General features: G+C 46.8%; 1 protein-coding gene across 1 annotated transcript in view; it reads left to right on the top strand.

Moving 5' to 3' along the window:
- Retreg1 (reticulophagy regulator 1) overlaps window positions 1-14,485 on the top strand; it is a 132,857-nt gene that overhangs the window by 43,999 nt on the left and 74,373 nt on the right. The window contains exons 2-3 of the mRNA XM_006981749.4: window positions 5,775-5,881; window positions 11,985-12,015. Of these exons, the coding sequence (XP_006981811.1) occupies window positions 5,775-5,881; window positions 11,985-12,015 (138 nt within the window). The remainder of the gene's footprint in view (window positions 1-5,774; window positions 5,882-11,984; window positions 12,016-14,485) is intronic.

Below are 14,485 nucleotides of genomic sequence, written 5' to 3'. Positions count from 1 at the left end.
TAAAGCTGGAGGAGAGAACTGACTCCATGTTGTTGCCCTCTAGCCTCCAAAAGTATGCTGTGACATGTGTGTACTCACACATACTCCATGCACACCGTAATTATAAATACAAATCAAAGTATGAAAACACAGTGGTGAGAAGACAGCTCAGCTGGGAAAGTGTTTTCTGTTCCAGCGTGAGGACCCGAGTCTGGGTCCCTAGCACACACCGAAAAGCCGCGCACTGTGGTTTGTGCCTGTAATCCCAGTGCTCAGGAGGCAGAGGAAAGAGGAGCTCTCTGGCCAGACAGGGATCCGATGAATTGGTGAGCTTCCGGAGCTCGGGTTAAGTCTGTGTGTCTTTGTATTCAGGCAGATACTTCAATGGCTCGCTCTCTGGCTAGCTCTGAAGATGTTTAAACTTGAGTGAACTTTGGATCTCCTAGTGCTCTGCCTCACTCTGTGAGGACCGTTTTGCTGACACATGCTAATCTAACACTTGACTCTCACATGACCGTGAGAGACCCTGTCCCCAGAACTAAGGTGGAGAGCAACTGAATTAGACTTAGATGCCAAACTCCGCCCTGCTCCCTACATGCAGATATGTGCATACACACCTGCACAGACATGTACATGAGCATGTAACTCATAGATACAGATGCATACACACAAGGATTAAGGCAAGGCTTTACACATAACAGTGGTATTTCAGTTCAAAAAGAGCTTTTAGGAAGGGTAAATGTAGCATTTTCAGATTAAATTACTTGTTTGGGATTTACTTCAAGCAATGGGGTGGGGTACAGGGTGGGGATGTGGAGGATTTGTGATTGTGCCTGGGGAATTGGTGTAGCTGGGTTAGTGAACACTGCCTCTCTTTTTGTATGTTTGAAATTTACCAAAGTGACATTTTTTACCCCAAATGATCCAAATTATCTTATAACGTAAGCGCTCCATAATATTAGGTAATGCCTTTAAAATGAGTAAATTAAACTCATCAGGGTTGCCAGGATTTTTCATTTCAAATCCAAAGTCTAAATTATAGAACTATGGATTTTAAAGTACACTGAGGAGGTGAGTTATATTAAACACGACGCATAATTAAGACACCAAATAGGCACAGATTTTTCTCTGTGTGTATTAATTTACCTTAAATGTTTGCTTCTCAGTTATATTTCATCCTTCAGGCTAACAGACGCTGACCTACCGAGGAGACAGTTAAGCAGTCCCACCCATGTTGGCGCCGCTTTTCCAAGCAATTGCTGATGATGCCTTCTCAGCTGACCAGGGACTCTTAATGACCAACCAGACCCTTCACTGAGATGCCAGCTGGGCCTTTTCCCAGGGCACAAAAAAGACTTCTAGAGTGTTTTTTGGTGTTGCTATGGCAGCGCTTGCCAAAGGAGGTCTGTGGGTTAAAGTTCTGTCGTTACCTTTTTTTTTTTAAATTCCTGGAAGTTGGAATTCCCACAAGGAGAACAAGTAGTGGCGTCCAGAGCTTCAGCTAAGTCTTTGTTTCTTTGTGTTCAGCAAGGCGCTGGAACGGCTCTCTGGCTGGCTCGGAAGGTCTTTAAACTGGAGTGAGCTTTCACTCTCTCCTAGGGCTCTGGCTCACCCTGCAAAGGCCAGTCCACTGCCACATGCTAATCTGACACTCAACTCATGTGACTTACAGCTCATTATGCCGTCTGAGTCCGGCCAGTGGGTGGAGAGAGTCGATGGAGAACACCTAAAGTCAGACAGGAGGCCAGGACATACGTCGCCTCCTGAACCTTGGGCTTCATGGAGAAATGTTTCATTGTAAATACATCTCTTGCTCAGTGTCCTGAATATACACAGATGAAAATGTATAGCAGGCCGTACAATAAAAAAGTGAGGGATTGTAAAGGAAAGAATTTTCTTAAGGTGTATTTTTTTCTTTTTTTCTTTCTCGTGACAGGGTTTCTCTATGTCGTTTTGGTGCCTGTCCTGGATCTCACTCCGTAGACCAGGCTGGCCTTGAACTCATAGAGATCCGCCTGCCTCTGCCTCCCCAGCGTTGGGACTAAAGGCGTGCGCTGCTGCCGCCGCCGCCGCCGCCGCCGCCACCACCACCACCACCACCGCCCTGCATTTATGGTGGATTTCTAATAAAACCTTGAAAGCTGCCACTCCCATATGATTTGGAGAAATCATTAAGAATCCAGCACATAGATCAACCACAAGAGTTAATTATAAACTCAGGCTAAAGAGATAGGTTTGGAAGAAAACAGGCATTAAAACACAGCCTGTGTTAAAACAAATATGGAAGGCAAAAAGATAATGTTGTGGCCCTGTGCTCAAGTCATCCGAGAGGAGGGGACCTCCATGGAGACAAGGCCTCATAAGATCTAGCTATGGGTAAGAATGTTAGTCATTTTCTTAATAAATAATTGGTGGAGGAGGGCCCAGCAGGCTGAGCAAATCATGGGGAGCAAGCCAGTAAGTAGTGTTCCTCCATGGCCTCTGCATCAGCTCCTGGCTCCAGGTCCTTGCCTTGAGTGCCTATCCTGACTTCTTTTGATGACAGACTGTGATGTGCCAATATAAGCAGCATGGACCCTTTCCTCTCCATGCTTTGAGTCATGGTGCTTTATCACAGCAATAGAAACCCTAAGTAAGGGCAGTTGCAGAACACTAATTTTGAAGCACTGACCTCATCTACCTACTCATTTTACTGTTGCAGGTCACACAGGCACTTAGCATCAGAACCAGAATGGGTTGTATGTTCCTTTCTGATGGAGGTCTTTATTTACAACTCGACCCAGAATCTTATGTAGAGTCATTGGCCAAATATATTGCATAGCATTCTAGAAGGTAGCTTGTTTACATATTTCCTTCCTAGCCCAGCTTATCCCGAATCACTTAGCATTTTATTTTCCTGCTCTATACCTTGTGATTTCTCTCTATAGCCTGTGGCATAAAGGCCAGAACCCTATCTTCAAAATACCCGATGAAAGCAATTTAAAGAAGGAAGGATTTATTTTCGCTCATGTTTTAAGGGGACACAGTCCCATCACCAAGTAAGGCCTGGCAGCAGGATCATGAGGCCTGGTCACATGGCATCCACAGTCAGGAAGCAGCAATGAACACTGGTGCTCAGCTCACTTTCTCCTTTTTATTCAGTCTAGGACTCCTTTGGTGCTTTTTGTTGGGTTTTGCTATCTTAGTCTGTGTGTGTCTGGTTATAAAGTTCACAGAATGCAGTACACATGTATCCTCCTCCTCCTCCTCCTCCTCCTCCTCCTCCTCCTCCTCCTCCTCCTCTTCCTCCTCTCCCTTTCTCTAGTCAGGGTCTCTTTCTGTAGTCCTGGTTATTTTGGAACTCATTATGTAGACTAGGCTGACCTTAAACTCACAGAGATCCTCCTACCTCTGCCTCTTGAGTGCTGGGATTAGAGGCATGCACTTTCACACCTAGCTCCTTTTCTTCTTTATAGAACCTTGCCATTAAACTGACTTGTGGGGGTGGGGAGGGAAGAGGCTTGGTCCTGCCTCACTTGAATGTACCAGGCTTTGCTTTCCCCCATGGAAGGACTTAATGTTAGAATTCCTAGCCACTCCCCCAGCTACATGACCACACATGTGCTCTCCAGTAGCCAGGCAAGATGCTTAGTCATCCTGTGGCCTTACATGTCCTATGTAATCTGTGCACTGTGTGATCACATAATCTGTGCACAGTGTGATCACGTAATCTTTGTGCACGCATGGCATAGCTAAGTAAGCCCATATATGCATGTGTGTGTGTGTGTGTGTGTGTGTGTGTGTGTGTGTGTGCGCGCGCGCGCGCGCGCGCGCACGCGGGGGGGGGGGTGTTTGCTGCATCTATAAAAGTGGGTTCCACCTATTCTTTATGTCTCTTCCTGCAGTCATTCCATAGGCCTATGCACATCTTTTCTAGTCCCTTCCCTTAACAAACTCTTATAGTAGGTTTTGTTGTGCCTTGTGGCTTCTCTCAAATGCTTAACAGCACCACTGAATGAATAATAGTCTTTTGGAGGAGGAGATGTAGGCTGGGCTGGGGAGGAAGGTGGAGTGGTGGGGGGCGGGAGTAGTGATGAAAGGGAGTTCTGTAGTTGGTGTGTAAAATGAATAAAAAATTTTTTTTAAATAAAACGTACAGTATAAGACAAACTAGCCTCTTTCCTTTATTTACTTCCTTGAAACATCTCTCAGTACCAAAAATTTACCTCATTATGTGTAATTCATATTCCAAAATAAAATAAAATATTACTACATTAAAAAAAAAAAACCAACTCTGACTTTTCTCGGGGTCTCTGAGAACATTCAGGTTAGTTTCAGTTATCACCTTGGCCAGTTACCATGTGATCTCGTCTCCTGGAAGAGTCAAAGCTCTTCCTGACGTCTTGGCTGGCCCTTTCCCTTGTAGGCCTGTCCAAATGGAGTTTTGCAGGTATTATGCGCTTTTATGGGAAGGGAATTCGAGTTTGTTTTCTCCAGAGGAGGTGGGCAGCTGGACCTGAGGGTAGTGTTCTTAAAAGAGGAGGTGCCAACAAATCAGATCCTTAGTGCCTTTTTTTTTTTTTTTTTTTGCATGTGTGTGTGAATGTGTGCATGGGTATTCCCTTATGTGCAGGTGTGTGTGTGTGTGTGTGTGTGTGTGTGTGTGTGTAGGCCCAAAGTTGATGTCTTACTCAGTTGTTCTCTACTGCATTTATTGAGGCAGAGTTTGTTTCTGAACCCAGAGTTTGCAGTTCTGGCTCGTCTGTCTTAACAGTTTATACCAGGGATTCCTGTTACTGTCACCAGAGTGCCGGGAATATTGGCAGCCACCACATCCGCTTGGCTTTTGCGTGGCTGCTGGGGATCCAGACTCTAGTTCTCACACACAGCAGCTAAAAATGACCTTTATTTTATATGGGGGCGGGGCATGCCAGAGCACACACAGACGGAGGTCAGGCAACTGTGCAAGATGCCCTCTCGTCTGACTCAAATCAGCAGGCTTGGCAGCAAGGGCTTTACCCCGCTGGGCCACCGTACCAGTCCCTCTTAATGCCATTTGGAAGAGACCGGGCATCCCCTGCAGCCGCCCCCTGTTTGTAGAGCACCCGGAAGCCCTGGCTCTTCAGTCAGTCAAAACTCAGTTTCAGGTCATTCCCTTCTCTACCCGCAGCACCCAGATATGGTGATATTTTATTTGTACTGAAATGTGATTTTATTTGTATGTTAATAAATAAAGTTGCCTGGGGGGGGGGGGTCAGAGCTGATAGCAAGCCATAGTGGAAGCCGGGCGGTGGTGGTGCACACATTTAATCCCAGCTCTTGGGAGGCAGAGCTAGGTGGATCTCTATGTGTTCAAGGATACAGCCAGCATTGGAGACACAGGCCTTTAATCTCAATACCAACCATAGAAGACCTGGAGGTCTGTATAGACAGGCAGTGACAAGGAGGTCATGTGGTTGGGTTTACAACCAATGAGAAGGCAGAACAGAAAGACTATAAGAAGAAAAACACACAGGGAGTAGTTCTCTTGCTGAGGAGGACAGCAGTGGTAGTGAAGGGTAAGATTTTTAGCTCTTAGCTGTTGCTCTGATCTCTTGGGCTTTCATCTCTGCATTGGCTCTGTGTTTCTTATTTAACAAGGTGGTTACATCTACGCCCAGAGTTGTCTTGAGTAAGACCTCAGAGAAAGAGTCCTCTGTAAATTAGACACCAGACTTGTTTCTGTGAAAGTCAACTTAGATTAAAAAACAAAACAAAACAAAAAACTGAAAGTCTTCACACTGAAATGGTGGTTTGTCTGTTTCTCTTGGTCACAGGTTCCTTGCATTGACTCCATGGAGAGTTTATCATCTCATTTCTGTCATGATACTTGGGCGCGTTATCATGCAAATCATCAAGGACATGGTTTTGTCTAGGACAAGAGGTAAGTAGACTTGGACTTCATTTTTGTGCTTTAGTATCGTGTAGGCATTGCTTTCTTTACTTCCCCTTTCCCTGTCCTTCCCTCCCTTCCTCTGGGTTTCTGAGATGGGGCCCTGCTCTGTAGCCAGGTTGGACTAGAACTCTCAGTGGTCCTCTTGTTTCAGCTTTCTGAGGGCTAGGATTATAGGCATGAGTCAGCATATTGTTTGGGGTTTGTATTGTATATATACATGTGTACATGCACACCTTCCAGTGCTGGGGTTTGAACCCAGGGCCTTGCACATGTTAGGCAAATGACATACCACTGAGCTACATCCCAGCTTATAATGTAGTTCATGATTCTGTCTCTTGTCAGAGCAGGTGAAAGGTCCATGTGCACTGGGCTCTCCCTTGGCTTTCAGCTACTTCACATACCAGGGTGATATTTAAGTAGGCGACTCTGAGAAAAGCAGTTAAATATTTACTCCACCCTACAAGCTCACACTGGGCCCCTGGAAAATGCACGAATTTATGGACAGTTTTCTTTCACCTCAGTGAAGCAAAGCAAAGCTTAAAAAAAAATCACTGAAGGGTTTGTAGAAGTTTTGAATGATGAATGATGTCGAAAAGAGAATCATTACATTTAAAAGTGTTTTTAATGAGTGATTGGCGTCTTTAGGAGCTATGCAATGATATCAAAACCTGAGTGAAGCTTTTCCATGTTTCCTCTACCAGTATTTGAACTAGTTTTTGTAAATGCACAAAAACTCTCCCCTAGGAGGCAGAGCCAGGCGGATCGCTGTGAGTTCGAGGCCAGCCTGGGCTACCAAGTGAGCTCCAGGAAAGGCGCAAAACTATGCAGAGAAACCCTGTCTCGAAAAACCAAAAAAAAAAAAAAAAAACTCTCCCCTAGACATAATGAGCCCCATGAGTCTCTGTGTAATAAGATTGATTTGATCAAAGTCACAAAGGCGGCTTTGGCTTTGGCCACATGGGCTTCTGTGCATAAGAACTGCCCAGATAACCCATCAGGGGGTTGTATCACAAGAGAGACACCATCTCTCAAGCAAGAACTTGAGCACCGGAATGAAAGTTCTGTGATTTTTTTTTTTTACCATCAGGGTATTACATGGGTCAGCTTTAAAGCTGACTGGTGTTCAAGTCCGTCCAGTTTTAAAACCGAACCACCATAGAAATGTTTAGAAAGATTGTTTTCCATTAGTGTGTTCAGGTGTGGAGCTAACGCCTTTATGCCTAGCCTCTCTGGGAAGGTAAACAAATTCATTTTAGTCTAGTTCAGGTGTTTTCAGAACCACAGATTTAAATTATATTCTTAAACACACCCCCCCCCTTTCCTCCCTCTCTCTTCTTTTTCTTCCCGCTTCCCTCCCCCTTTTTAGAGAAGAGATGCCCAGTTCCTTCACTTCCAACCCCAACAGCATCTGCTGTTGTATCCCGACTTCAGTGAGGCTCCCCGAGGCCGGTACCTCACCCCTCAGGTTCCGTGGAGGAGTTGGCAAGCCCTGTGTTCCGGCCTTGATTCATAGCGCCCCCCCCCCCCCCCCAGGAGGGCTCAGCTTTCAGCTTTCTCCAATGCATTTTGTAACGCGTTCTTCCCTTAGGAGAATGCAAGAAGACATAAAACCATTTGCAGGTGTGGTCAGCAGCCTTTAAAGCAAGTTGGCCACCCAGAAAGCTGAGCACCCTAGTATTTTCCGTTGTATGTTCACTTTGCCCATCACTTAGGTACACGTGAAGAACAGATGAATGAGGAGAGGAGGGCGAGCTGAAGGACTTGGCTTCTGAGTACCAGGCCAGGATTGAAAACGGGACTGTTCGGAGGTCCTTCAGCCTTGGTTATCGGGACCCACTGAGGTTATCAGTTTTCAGTTTAACCAGCCTGTAGCTAGAGTTTTCCTGCCTTGCCCACAGTCAAGACAAATCTTTGTCACCCGCCAGTCCCACAGCCGCTCAGACCCAACCAAGTAAACACAGAGACTTATATTGCTTACAAACTGTATGGCCGTGGCAGGCTTCTTGCTAACTGTTCTTATAGCTTAAATTAATCCATTTCTATAAATCTATACCTTGCCACGTGGCTGGTGGCTTACCGGCGTCTTCACATGCTGCTGGTCATGGTAGCGTCTGGCAGTGTCTCTCTGCCTCAGCCTTCCGCTTCCCAGAATTCTCCTCTCTCCTTGTCCCACCTACTTCCTGCCTGGCCACTGGCCAATCAGTGTTTTATTTATTGACCAATCAGAGAAATTTGACATACAGACCGTCCCACAGCACCAGCCATTTTGGTACTTACACAGTGGAGAACTTATTTGCAAGCAATATCCTTGAAAACCCTCTACATGGCAAAACTGTCAGGAGGTGGGGTGGATGCCTACCAGCCTGGACTCTCTAATTCTTAAGACGGGCTGACACACCGGGCCTGTAACCCCAGCTGCTTGTTGGAGGCTAAGGCAGGAGGATCAGAAGTTTGAGGCTGCCTGGGCTAGAGAGGAAATGCAAAGCCACACGGGGCTGCTGATTGAGATCCTGTCTTAAAATAAAAAGGGGATCTGGCTCAGTAGTGCGGCGCTCACCAACAAGCGCCGGCCTTAGCTCTGGTCCCTAGTGCAAACACAGAGAAAGGGTGACGAAAAGGAAAGACAATTCTTGAGCTAGTTAGTGTCCATTCCTAGCTGTGGAGAAGCCACACGGTAGACGCTCTCCTGGGGCTGTGTCACCACACACTCGGTGGCTCAAAACAAGAGGCGATACTTTTGTCGTAGCTCTGGAAGCCATGGTTTCAGACAGCACATCAGCAGGTCTGTATTCATCCTAGAGGCTCTCGTGAAAGATCCATCACTGTCTTGTCTCTTCCTTCCTGACTTTTGTTGGTGCTTGTAACTACACCATCACCATCCCTGCCTCCGTGAGCATACCAACTTCTCTGGCACTTGCACCAGACCTTCCTCCCCGGCTCTCTACCAAGAACACTTGGTGACTGTAGTTGGTGCCCACCTGGATGGTACAGTAGAGTAATCTTCTCTATTCTTAACCTGGAGAGACCCCTTTTCTCTATGAAGCACCACTCACGGATGCTCAGCCTGCTTTGATGACTGAAGCGCGTCATACTGTGGTACCCGAAGAGAAGCTATTCTTACACCACAGGATTGAATTTGGTTCAGGTGAAAGGCTACAGTGAGTGAGCAGGTCCTACCGTGGCAGTCTCCCTGTTTCGCTGGCCCAGTCGGGACATCCGGGGCTGTCTTCTCAACGGTCAGACTACGTTGAGTGTCTTTTTGTGCCACGGCTAGTTGTGAGCACCAGCTTCTAAGGGGGCTGCATTCATGCTGGCCTCTGCCCTTGCCGCACCCCCCACCCCCAATTCTGCAACAGGCCCGGCTTTCTCTCGGGGTTCTGTTGAATGATGTTCTTCTGAACACAGCATTTCTACACATGAAAAAAGGGAAAAGAAAAAGATGGACTTCCTTCTGCTCCTTTCCCAGAACTGCCCAGTTGTTGGCTGGAGAGACCCGAGGGCCTTCTTTGGCCTCCTCCACAAAGACCCCATTGAGCGCCATGAATAGCTGGCTGGAGGTGGCGGCAGGGTTTCCAACCCCCAAACAGGGCTGGCTGCCATAGGCCGCTCTCAGGGACGTGTAGACTTTGTAGCAAGGTCTGGAAGCAGCTGTGGTAGGGTTGTAGCTCCCGTTAGGAGTGTCAGTCTTTCTCAGGCACCCCTGCTTATGCTGACAGCAGCAGCCAGTGAAGCCTTGTTCAGCAGAGCTTTCTGGGACCTTCTGCCTCTTTCCCGCTCTCAGCTTCCCACTTTCCACATTCTTGGCTAAAGATAGGAACTTTGCTTAGCTGGCCCCTTACCCCAAATTATATATATATAATATAATATATATATATATTGGACTACACTTCCCAGATTTTAAATGCATGTCCCTATGAACCGTGTGCACATTACTGACTAGCTGGTGGTGAAGTGTTTCACCTCAGGAGACAGGAGCTCTGTAGCCACAGAGAAACAAGCAAACCCCACCCCGTCTCCTTCCTACTCCCCACCTGTCTCTCTGACACACATACTTGGTGTGAAACAAATGGAGAAAAGAGAGCAGAGATGCAAGCGTGTGATGTGTGATTCAGTTCATCTTTGTGAAACCTCCAGGTCCCCAGGCCTTTGGTTCATGAGTCCCTGCAACCTCCGGCTGCGGCAGACGCCTCTATCCGTAGGGGACCTTGAAAGCGTGTACCACTGGTCACTCTCGTACACCCTAGCAACACTGCCCACTCACAGGCTCCGAGGCCATCTTCTATAGCATGTCAAATTCCTCCTGCATCTTCAAACTTGCCTGTGACCTCCTTGTCCTTGACCCTCATGGTAATTAGAGTCAGCCATCTCCAGCTCAGGCTTTGAGACCTTCAGGCACTTCCTGTAAGGAAAGTAGGTGTCCCTGTCTCTGCCCACAGCCATATTGCGGGTTAATTCTGTAAGCACTGTGTCTTTCTGTCTTCTCTTCTGTGAATTCCACACTATCTATTGATGCCACAGGCCAGCAGTCTCTTCACGGTTGGGATTAGACCTAGTTGGGATTGGGCTCATGGTCTCTAGTCCTCTGTACACTCTTCCTTTACTGTTATTCTGACTTGGTTTATCTAAGGCCTGGACTCAGTAGTCGGTGTGGTAGCCACTTGTCTGAGCTTAGGCCCGGGAAGCACTGTCAAGCACCACCTGAGAAGCCCGGAGTCAGTACGCTCTGCTCACCCTCCAGGTCTCTGCTCCTTGGGATCAGCTGTTGACTCTTTCCCTTCTTAGCCCTTTGGCGATTATGCTGTGCTCTGACCCAGTCTTGGTCAGAACTTCCTCCCTCTACACAATCCCCACCGGAACTGTGCTCCGTGTTGGTAGCAATCTCAAAGTCTTCCAGTCCTCTTGTCCCTCATCCGTAATCAATTCTCCAATTCTTGACAAAAGGCCAGCATCTCAGGCTCGTATCTCTTCTCTACTGTTGGCTCTGATTTGTTGGAGCAACGTGGTGAAGAGTTAGAGTAGCATGAGGTGAGGGTAGACCAGTATGTTTCTATCCATATCTAACTCTAGCTGAGTCCAAGTATTGCTTACAGCATCCTGGGTTAAGTTGACTTCGTTTTACATGCTGCTCAACTCCAGGAAGTTTGAGTTGTTCTAGAGGGTATAGGAAACGCAGTTGTTTCAGAGGCCTACCAGGGGAGCAGAAGTCTAGTCTAACATGATTGAGAAACAATTCATCCCTATGCTCATGCACCCAAGGCAATAAAAGGAAACCAGAATAATTGCATAATTCAAGTTGCCCAAAGAATTGGAAGTCATAAGCAACCTCTTCCTAGCAGTAAATGTTATGAAGAATTTGATAGGGGATGTTCACTTGATGGGGATATTCAAGCACACACAGGGCAAGACCTTTGACTTTTGTCTTGATGGAAAGTGCAGAAAACTTCTCGTGGTTGTTTCTTTATTGAACTTCCTTAAGTCTGGTAGCTGGGAGTGTGCTGGCAAGACTTGGTCCAATAAAGATAGTCCTTAGAGTTTTGAAAAGCAAATCTCTCTCTCTCTCTCTCTCTCTCTCTCTCTCTATATATATATATATATATATATATATATATATATATATACATCATTATCCTCATCAATTAACTTTTTCTGTTGATTTCATTGGAGCTTAGCTATAAGTTTACAATATCTGAAGAGCACACCATGCCAATTTCCCCTTCAATACCACTTTTGTTATTTCTGCTAAAGAAGTCACATTTTCTGTCCTTTTTGACACATGATGGTTAACACCTTTTTGTCAAGTCTTATACTGATTATTTGACAGCACTTTTTCCTTAAGCACACATGTTTTCTGCCCCACTGGGCAATAAAGTACCTGGGGGCAGGGACAGTGTTCTAGAGTGTCCTGCCTTTATGATACCTACTCAAGTGTTCTGTAGACAGTCACCTACATCTATCATGGCAACAGACATGGACACTGTACGGTTTGCCTGTAAAATGTTCTGCTTGAAGACAGTTGGGATGTTTCTAAGCTGGCACATGCTTCCGGAGTGTGACATCCTGCTTAAGTTTCGTATTTTACTTCCTATTGCAGGTGCACAGTTGTGGAGAAGCCTCAGTGAAAGGTAGGGATTTTCTCCTCCAACGATGTGGCGAATGGATGGCAGGGCGGTGTGTGTGGGGGGGCAGGTGACTTGAGCTGCCGCTGTGTGTCACTCAAGTCCTGTTGTCGTGATAGGGACCTACGTCTCTAATAATGATTTCCAAGAGTGGGGAAAAGTAAAGAAAATGACAGTGAGGCTGGAGCTGAGGACAAGATGGGGAAGTCACTCCAGGGATAAATGCATTTCAGTGCCTGGCTGGGCAGTGAGGGGAGAGGGGACTTTGTTTGATGTTTTCCCTCAGGTTCAGTGTTGAAGTGGGGATGACAGCTGGTGCAGTGGAAGAATGGGTGACAGAGAGGGAGAGAACTTCCTTGGAATGTTCCAGAAGGGCTGGCCATGCTGTCGGTTCAGAAGGCTTGAGAGTGGAGGAGAGAAAAAGGAGGGACACAAGTCTACTGGCTGTGAGTGCCTCAGCTGTTGACCAGCTACTTGGTCCCCACACCACTAGGGCTTACATCCGCTCCCTCATCTTGAGTGACATCTGCCCTGAAGGGAGGTAGAGGCTTCCAAGTGAGGGCAGTGATGAGAGGGGGCAGTTTGCTTCACCGGATGTACACAGGAGATGTAAGAAAGATGGAGGAAGTTTAAGGGTTAATATTCCAGTGACGTTAGTGTTTATTAAGGAACTGATTTGGTCATATATATCTGTGCTACTTAAGAGGGATGGTTGGGTGGTGAGGATGCCCAATTTATGCCAACGTGGACATCAGAAAATGAGCACGCAAAGGGAGGAACGAAATAAATGATGCCATGAAGCTCCCATGAGAAGCCATTGCCTCCGCCTTCGTCCCCCCTCCCTGCTGTGAGCATCTGGCCCAGCTGAGTCACACACACTCCCAGCCGGTATTCTCCCTTCTCCCAGCTCGCGCTCTGCGTGCGTAGGTTTCCTTAGCTGTTGTTCGACGCTGTTTTCCAGTTCCCAGGGCTCCGCTCAGCCTTACTGCTTCTCCTGCCCTCGTCTTTAAGCTGCCCTCAGCTGTGGTAGTGCTTTAGATTTCCCTGGTTGGTGTGGATTTTAACAGCCCGGAGGAGTGCTGGGTAAATGCATGGTGACGTCTGTCACTTCCCGCCATCTGCCTCAAGTTTTCCTCATGATGACAGGACTTGGTGTTTCTGGGAAGTGGACTGTGGAGGGGAAGCATAGGCGGCACAGAGCTGCACACAGGTGTCAACTGTGACATTTAAGGGACAACAGAGAGCAGCATGTCTCCAGGGAGCCCGAATAATGGAGGTGGCATCGAGGAGGGGTTTGTGCCGTTTTTGTCACACTGGCGTGATTTATGCCTGTTGATGTCACCCTGGACCACCTGGCCTGAGACTGTCTCCAAGTTAGCGTTCCTTTAGAGACTGAGTCTATTGGGAAGCTGGGTGGTCAGAAGGCTGCTGATAAGAGAGAACAGAGTCAGAGAAGAGGATCTGGGTTCCCAAAGTCACGTTCTAGAGGCACGCCAGTGGCTCCAGGCACATGCCTGGTGTGGGCAGATCTGGTCTCGGCTACATGCTGGGCCACAGTAAGTGGATTATGCTTTCTGTGTTTTTCATACATTAGGAAAAAAATACAGAGGCTTGCTTCCTGATTGTGGTAGCTGGAAGATTAGACCAATTGAGTTGATCTCAAAGGATTAAAAAGCAAGCAAGCAAGCAAGCAAACAAAGCCTTTGATACATAGTTCTGTCAGATGCATTGATATGCTGACCAATCTGTGTGTCTTTTGTTGTGGTTTAGAAAGTGTCCGTCAAAATTCATGTGGCAGTTCACAGTGGCTAAGTTATGGGACCGACCTATGTTCAACCACAGAGAAATGGATTTAAAAGATGTGGTATATATACACAACATAAATGTTTTCAGCCATAAAAGATATACAAGGGAATGGCATTACATTGTTTTCAGGAAGATGGACACAGCTGGAAATGATCATATGAAGTGAATTAAGCCGGAAGGACAGAATTGTTTCAGAAGGACAACTCTTACATGTTGTCTTTCTTTTGTGGTTTCTAGGTTTTATGCAGTTACACAAAATCATGTATGCATGCATAAAACGGAAGTAGATGTGGGACTGTCTAGGGGAACAAAGGTGAGAAAGAGGAAGGGGTGAGGGCGTGGCAGGAAATATGTTCAATGTACAATATATAGTTGCATGAAAAACATTTTAATGGAATTAAATGAAAAGCTAAAAGAAAATTTGCATGCCGGGCATTTAATCCCCCGAAGAACATTAGTTGTTCCATGTGATGGGGCACAGTGGGAGGGGCCTCCATCACGAGGACTCCTCCTCTTGAATGGATGGACTCTGGTTATAAAGCCGACTGCAGCCGGGACTTGCAGCTCATGCTGTATCTTACTGCATGGTGCCTCTGCCCCAGCAGGAAGGTCTGTGTCACATATGCCCCTGATCTGGAGCTTCTGTGTTGGTTCATTGAAGTTTCCAGGG

Source organism: Peromyscus maniculatus, chromosome 15, assembly GCF_049852395.1.
Source record: "Peromyscus maniculatus bairdii isolate BWxNUB_F1_BW_parent chromosome 15, HU_Pman_BW_mat_3.1, whole genome shotgun sequence".
Lineage (NCBI taxonomy): Eukaryota > Metazoa > Chordata > Mammalia > Rodentia > Cricetidae > Peromyscus > Peromyscus maniculatus.
This window is presented reverse-complemented; position numbering and strand designations above follow the sequence as displayed.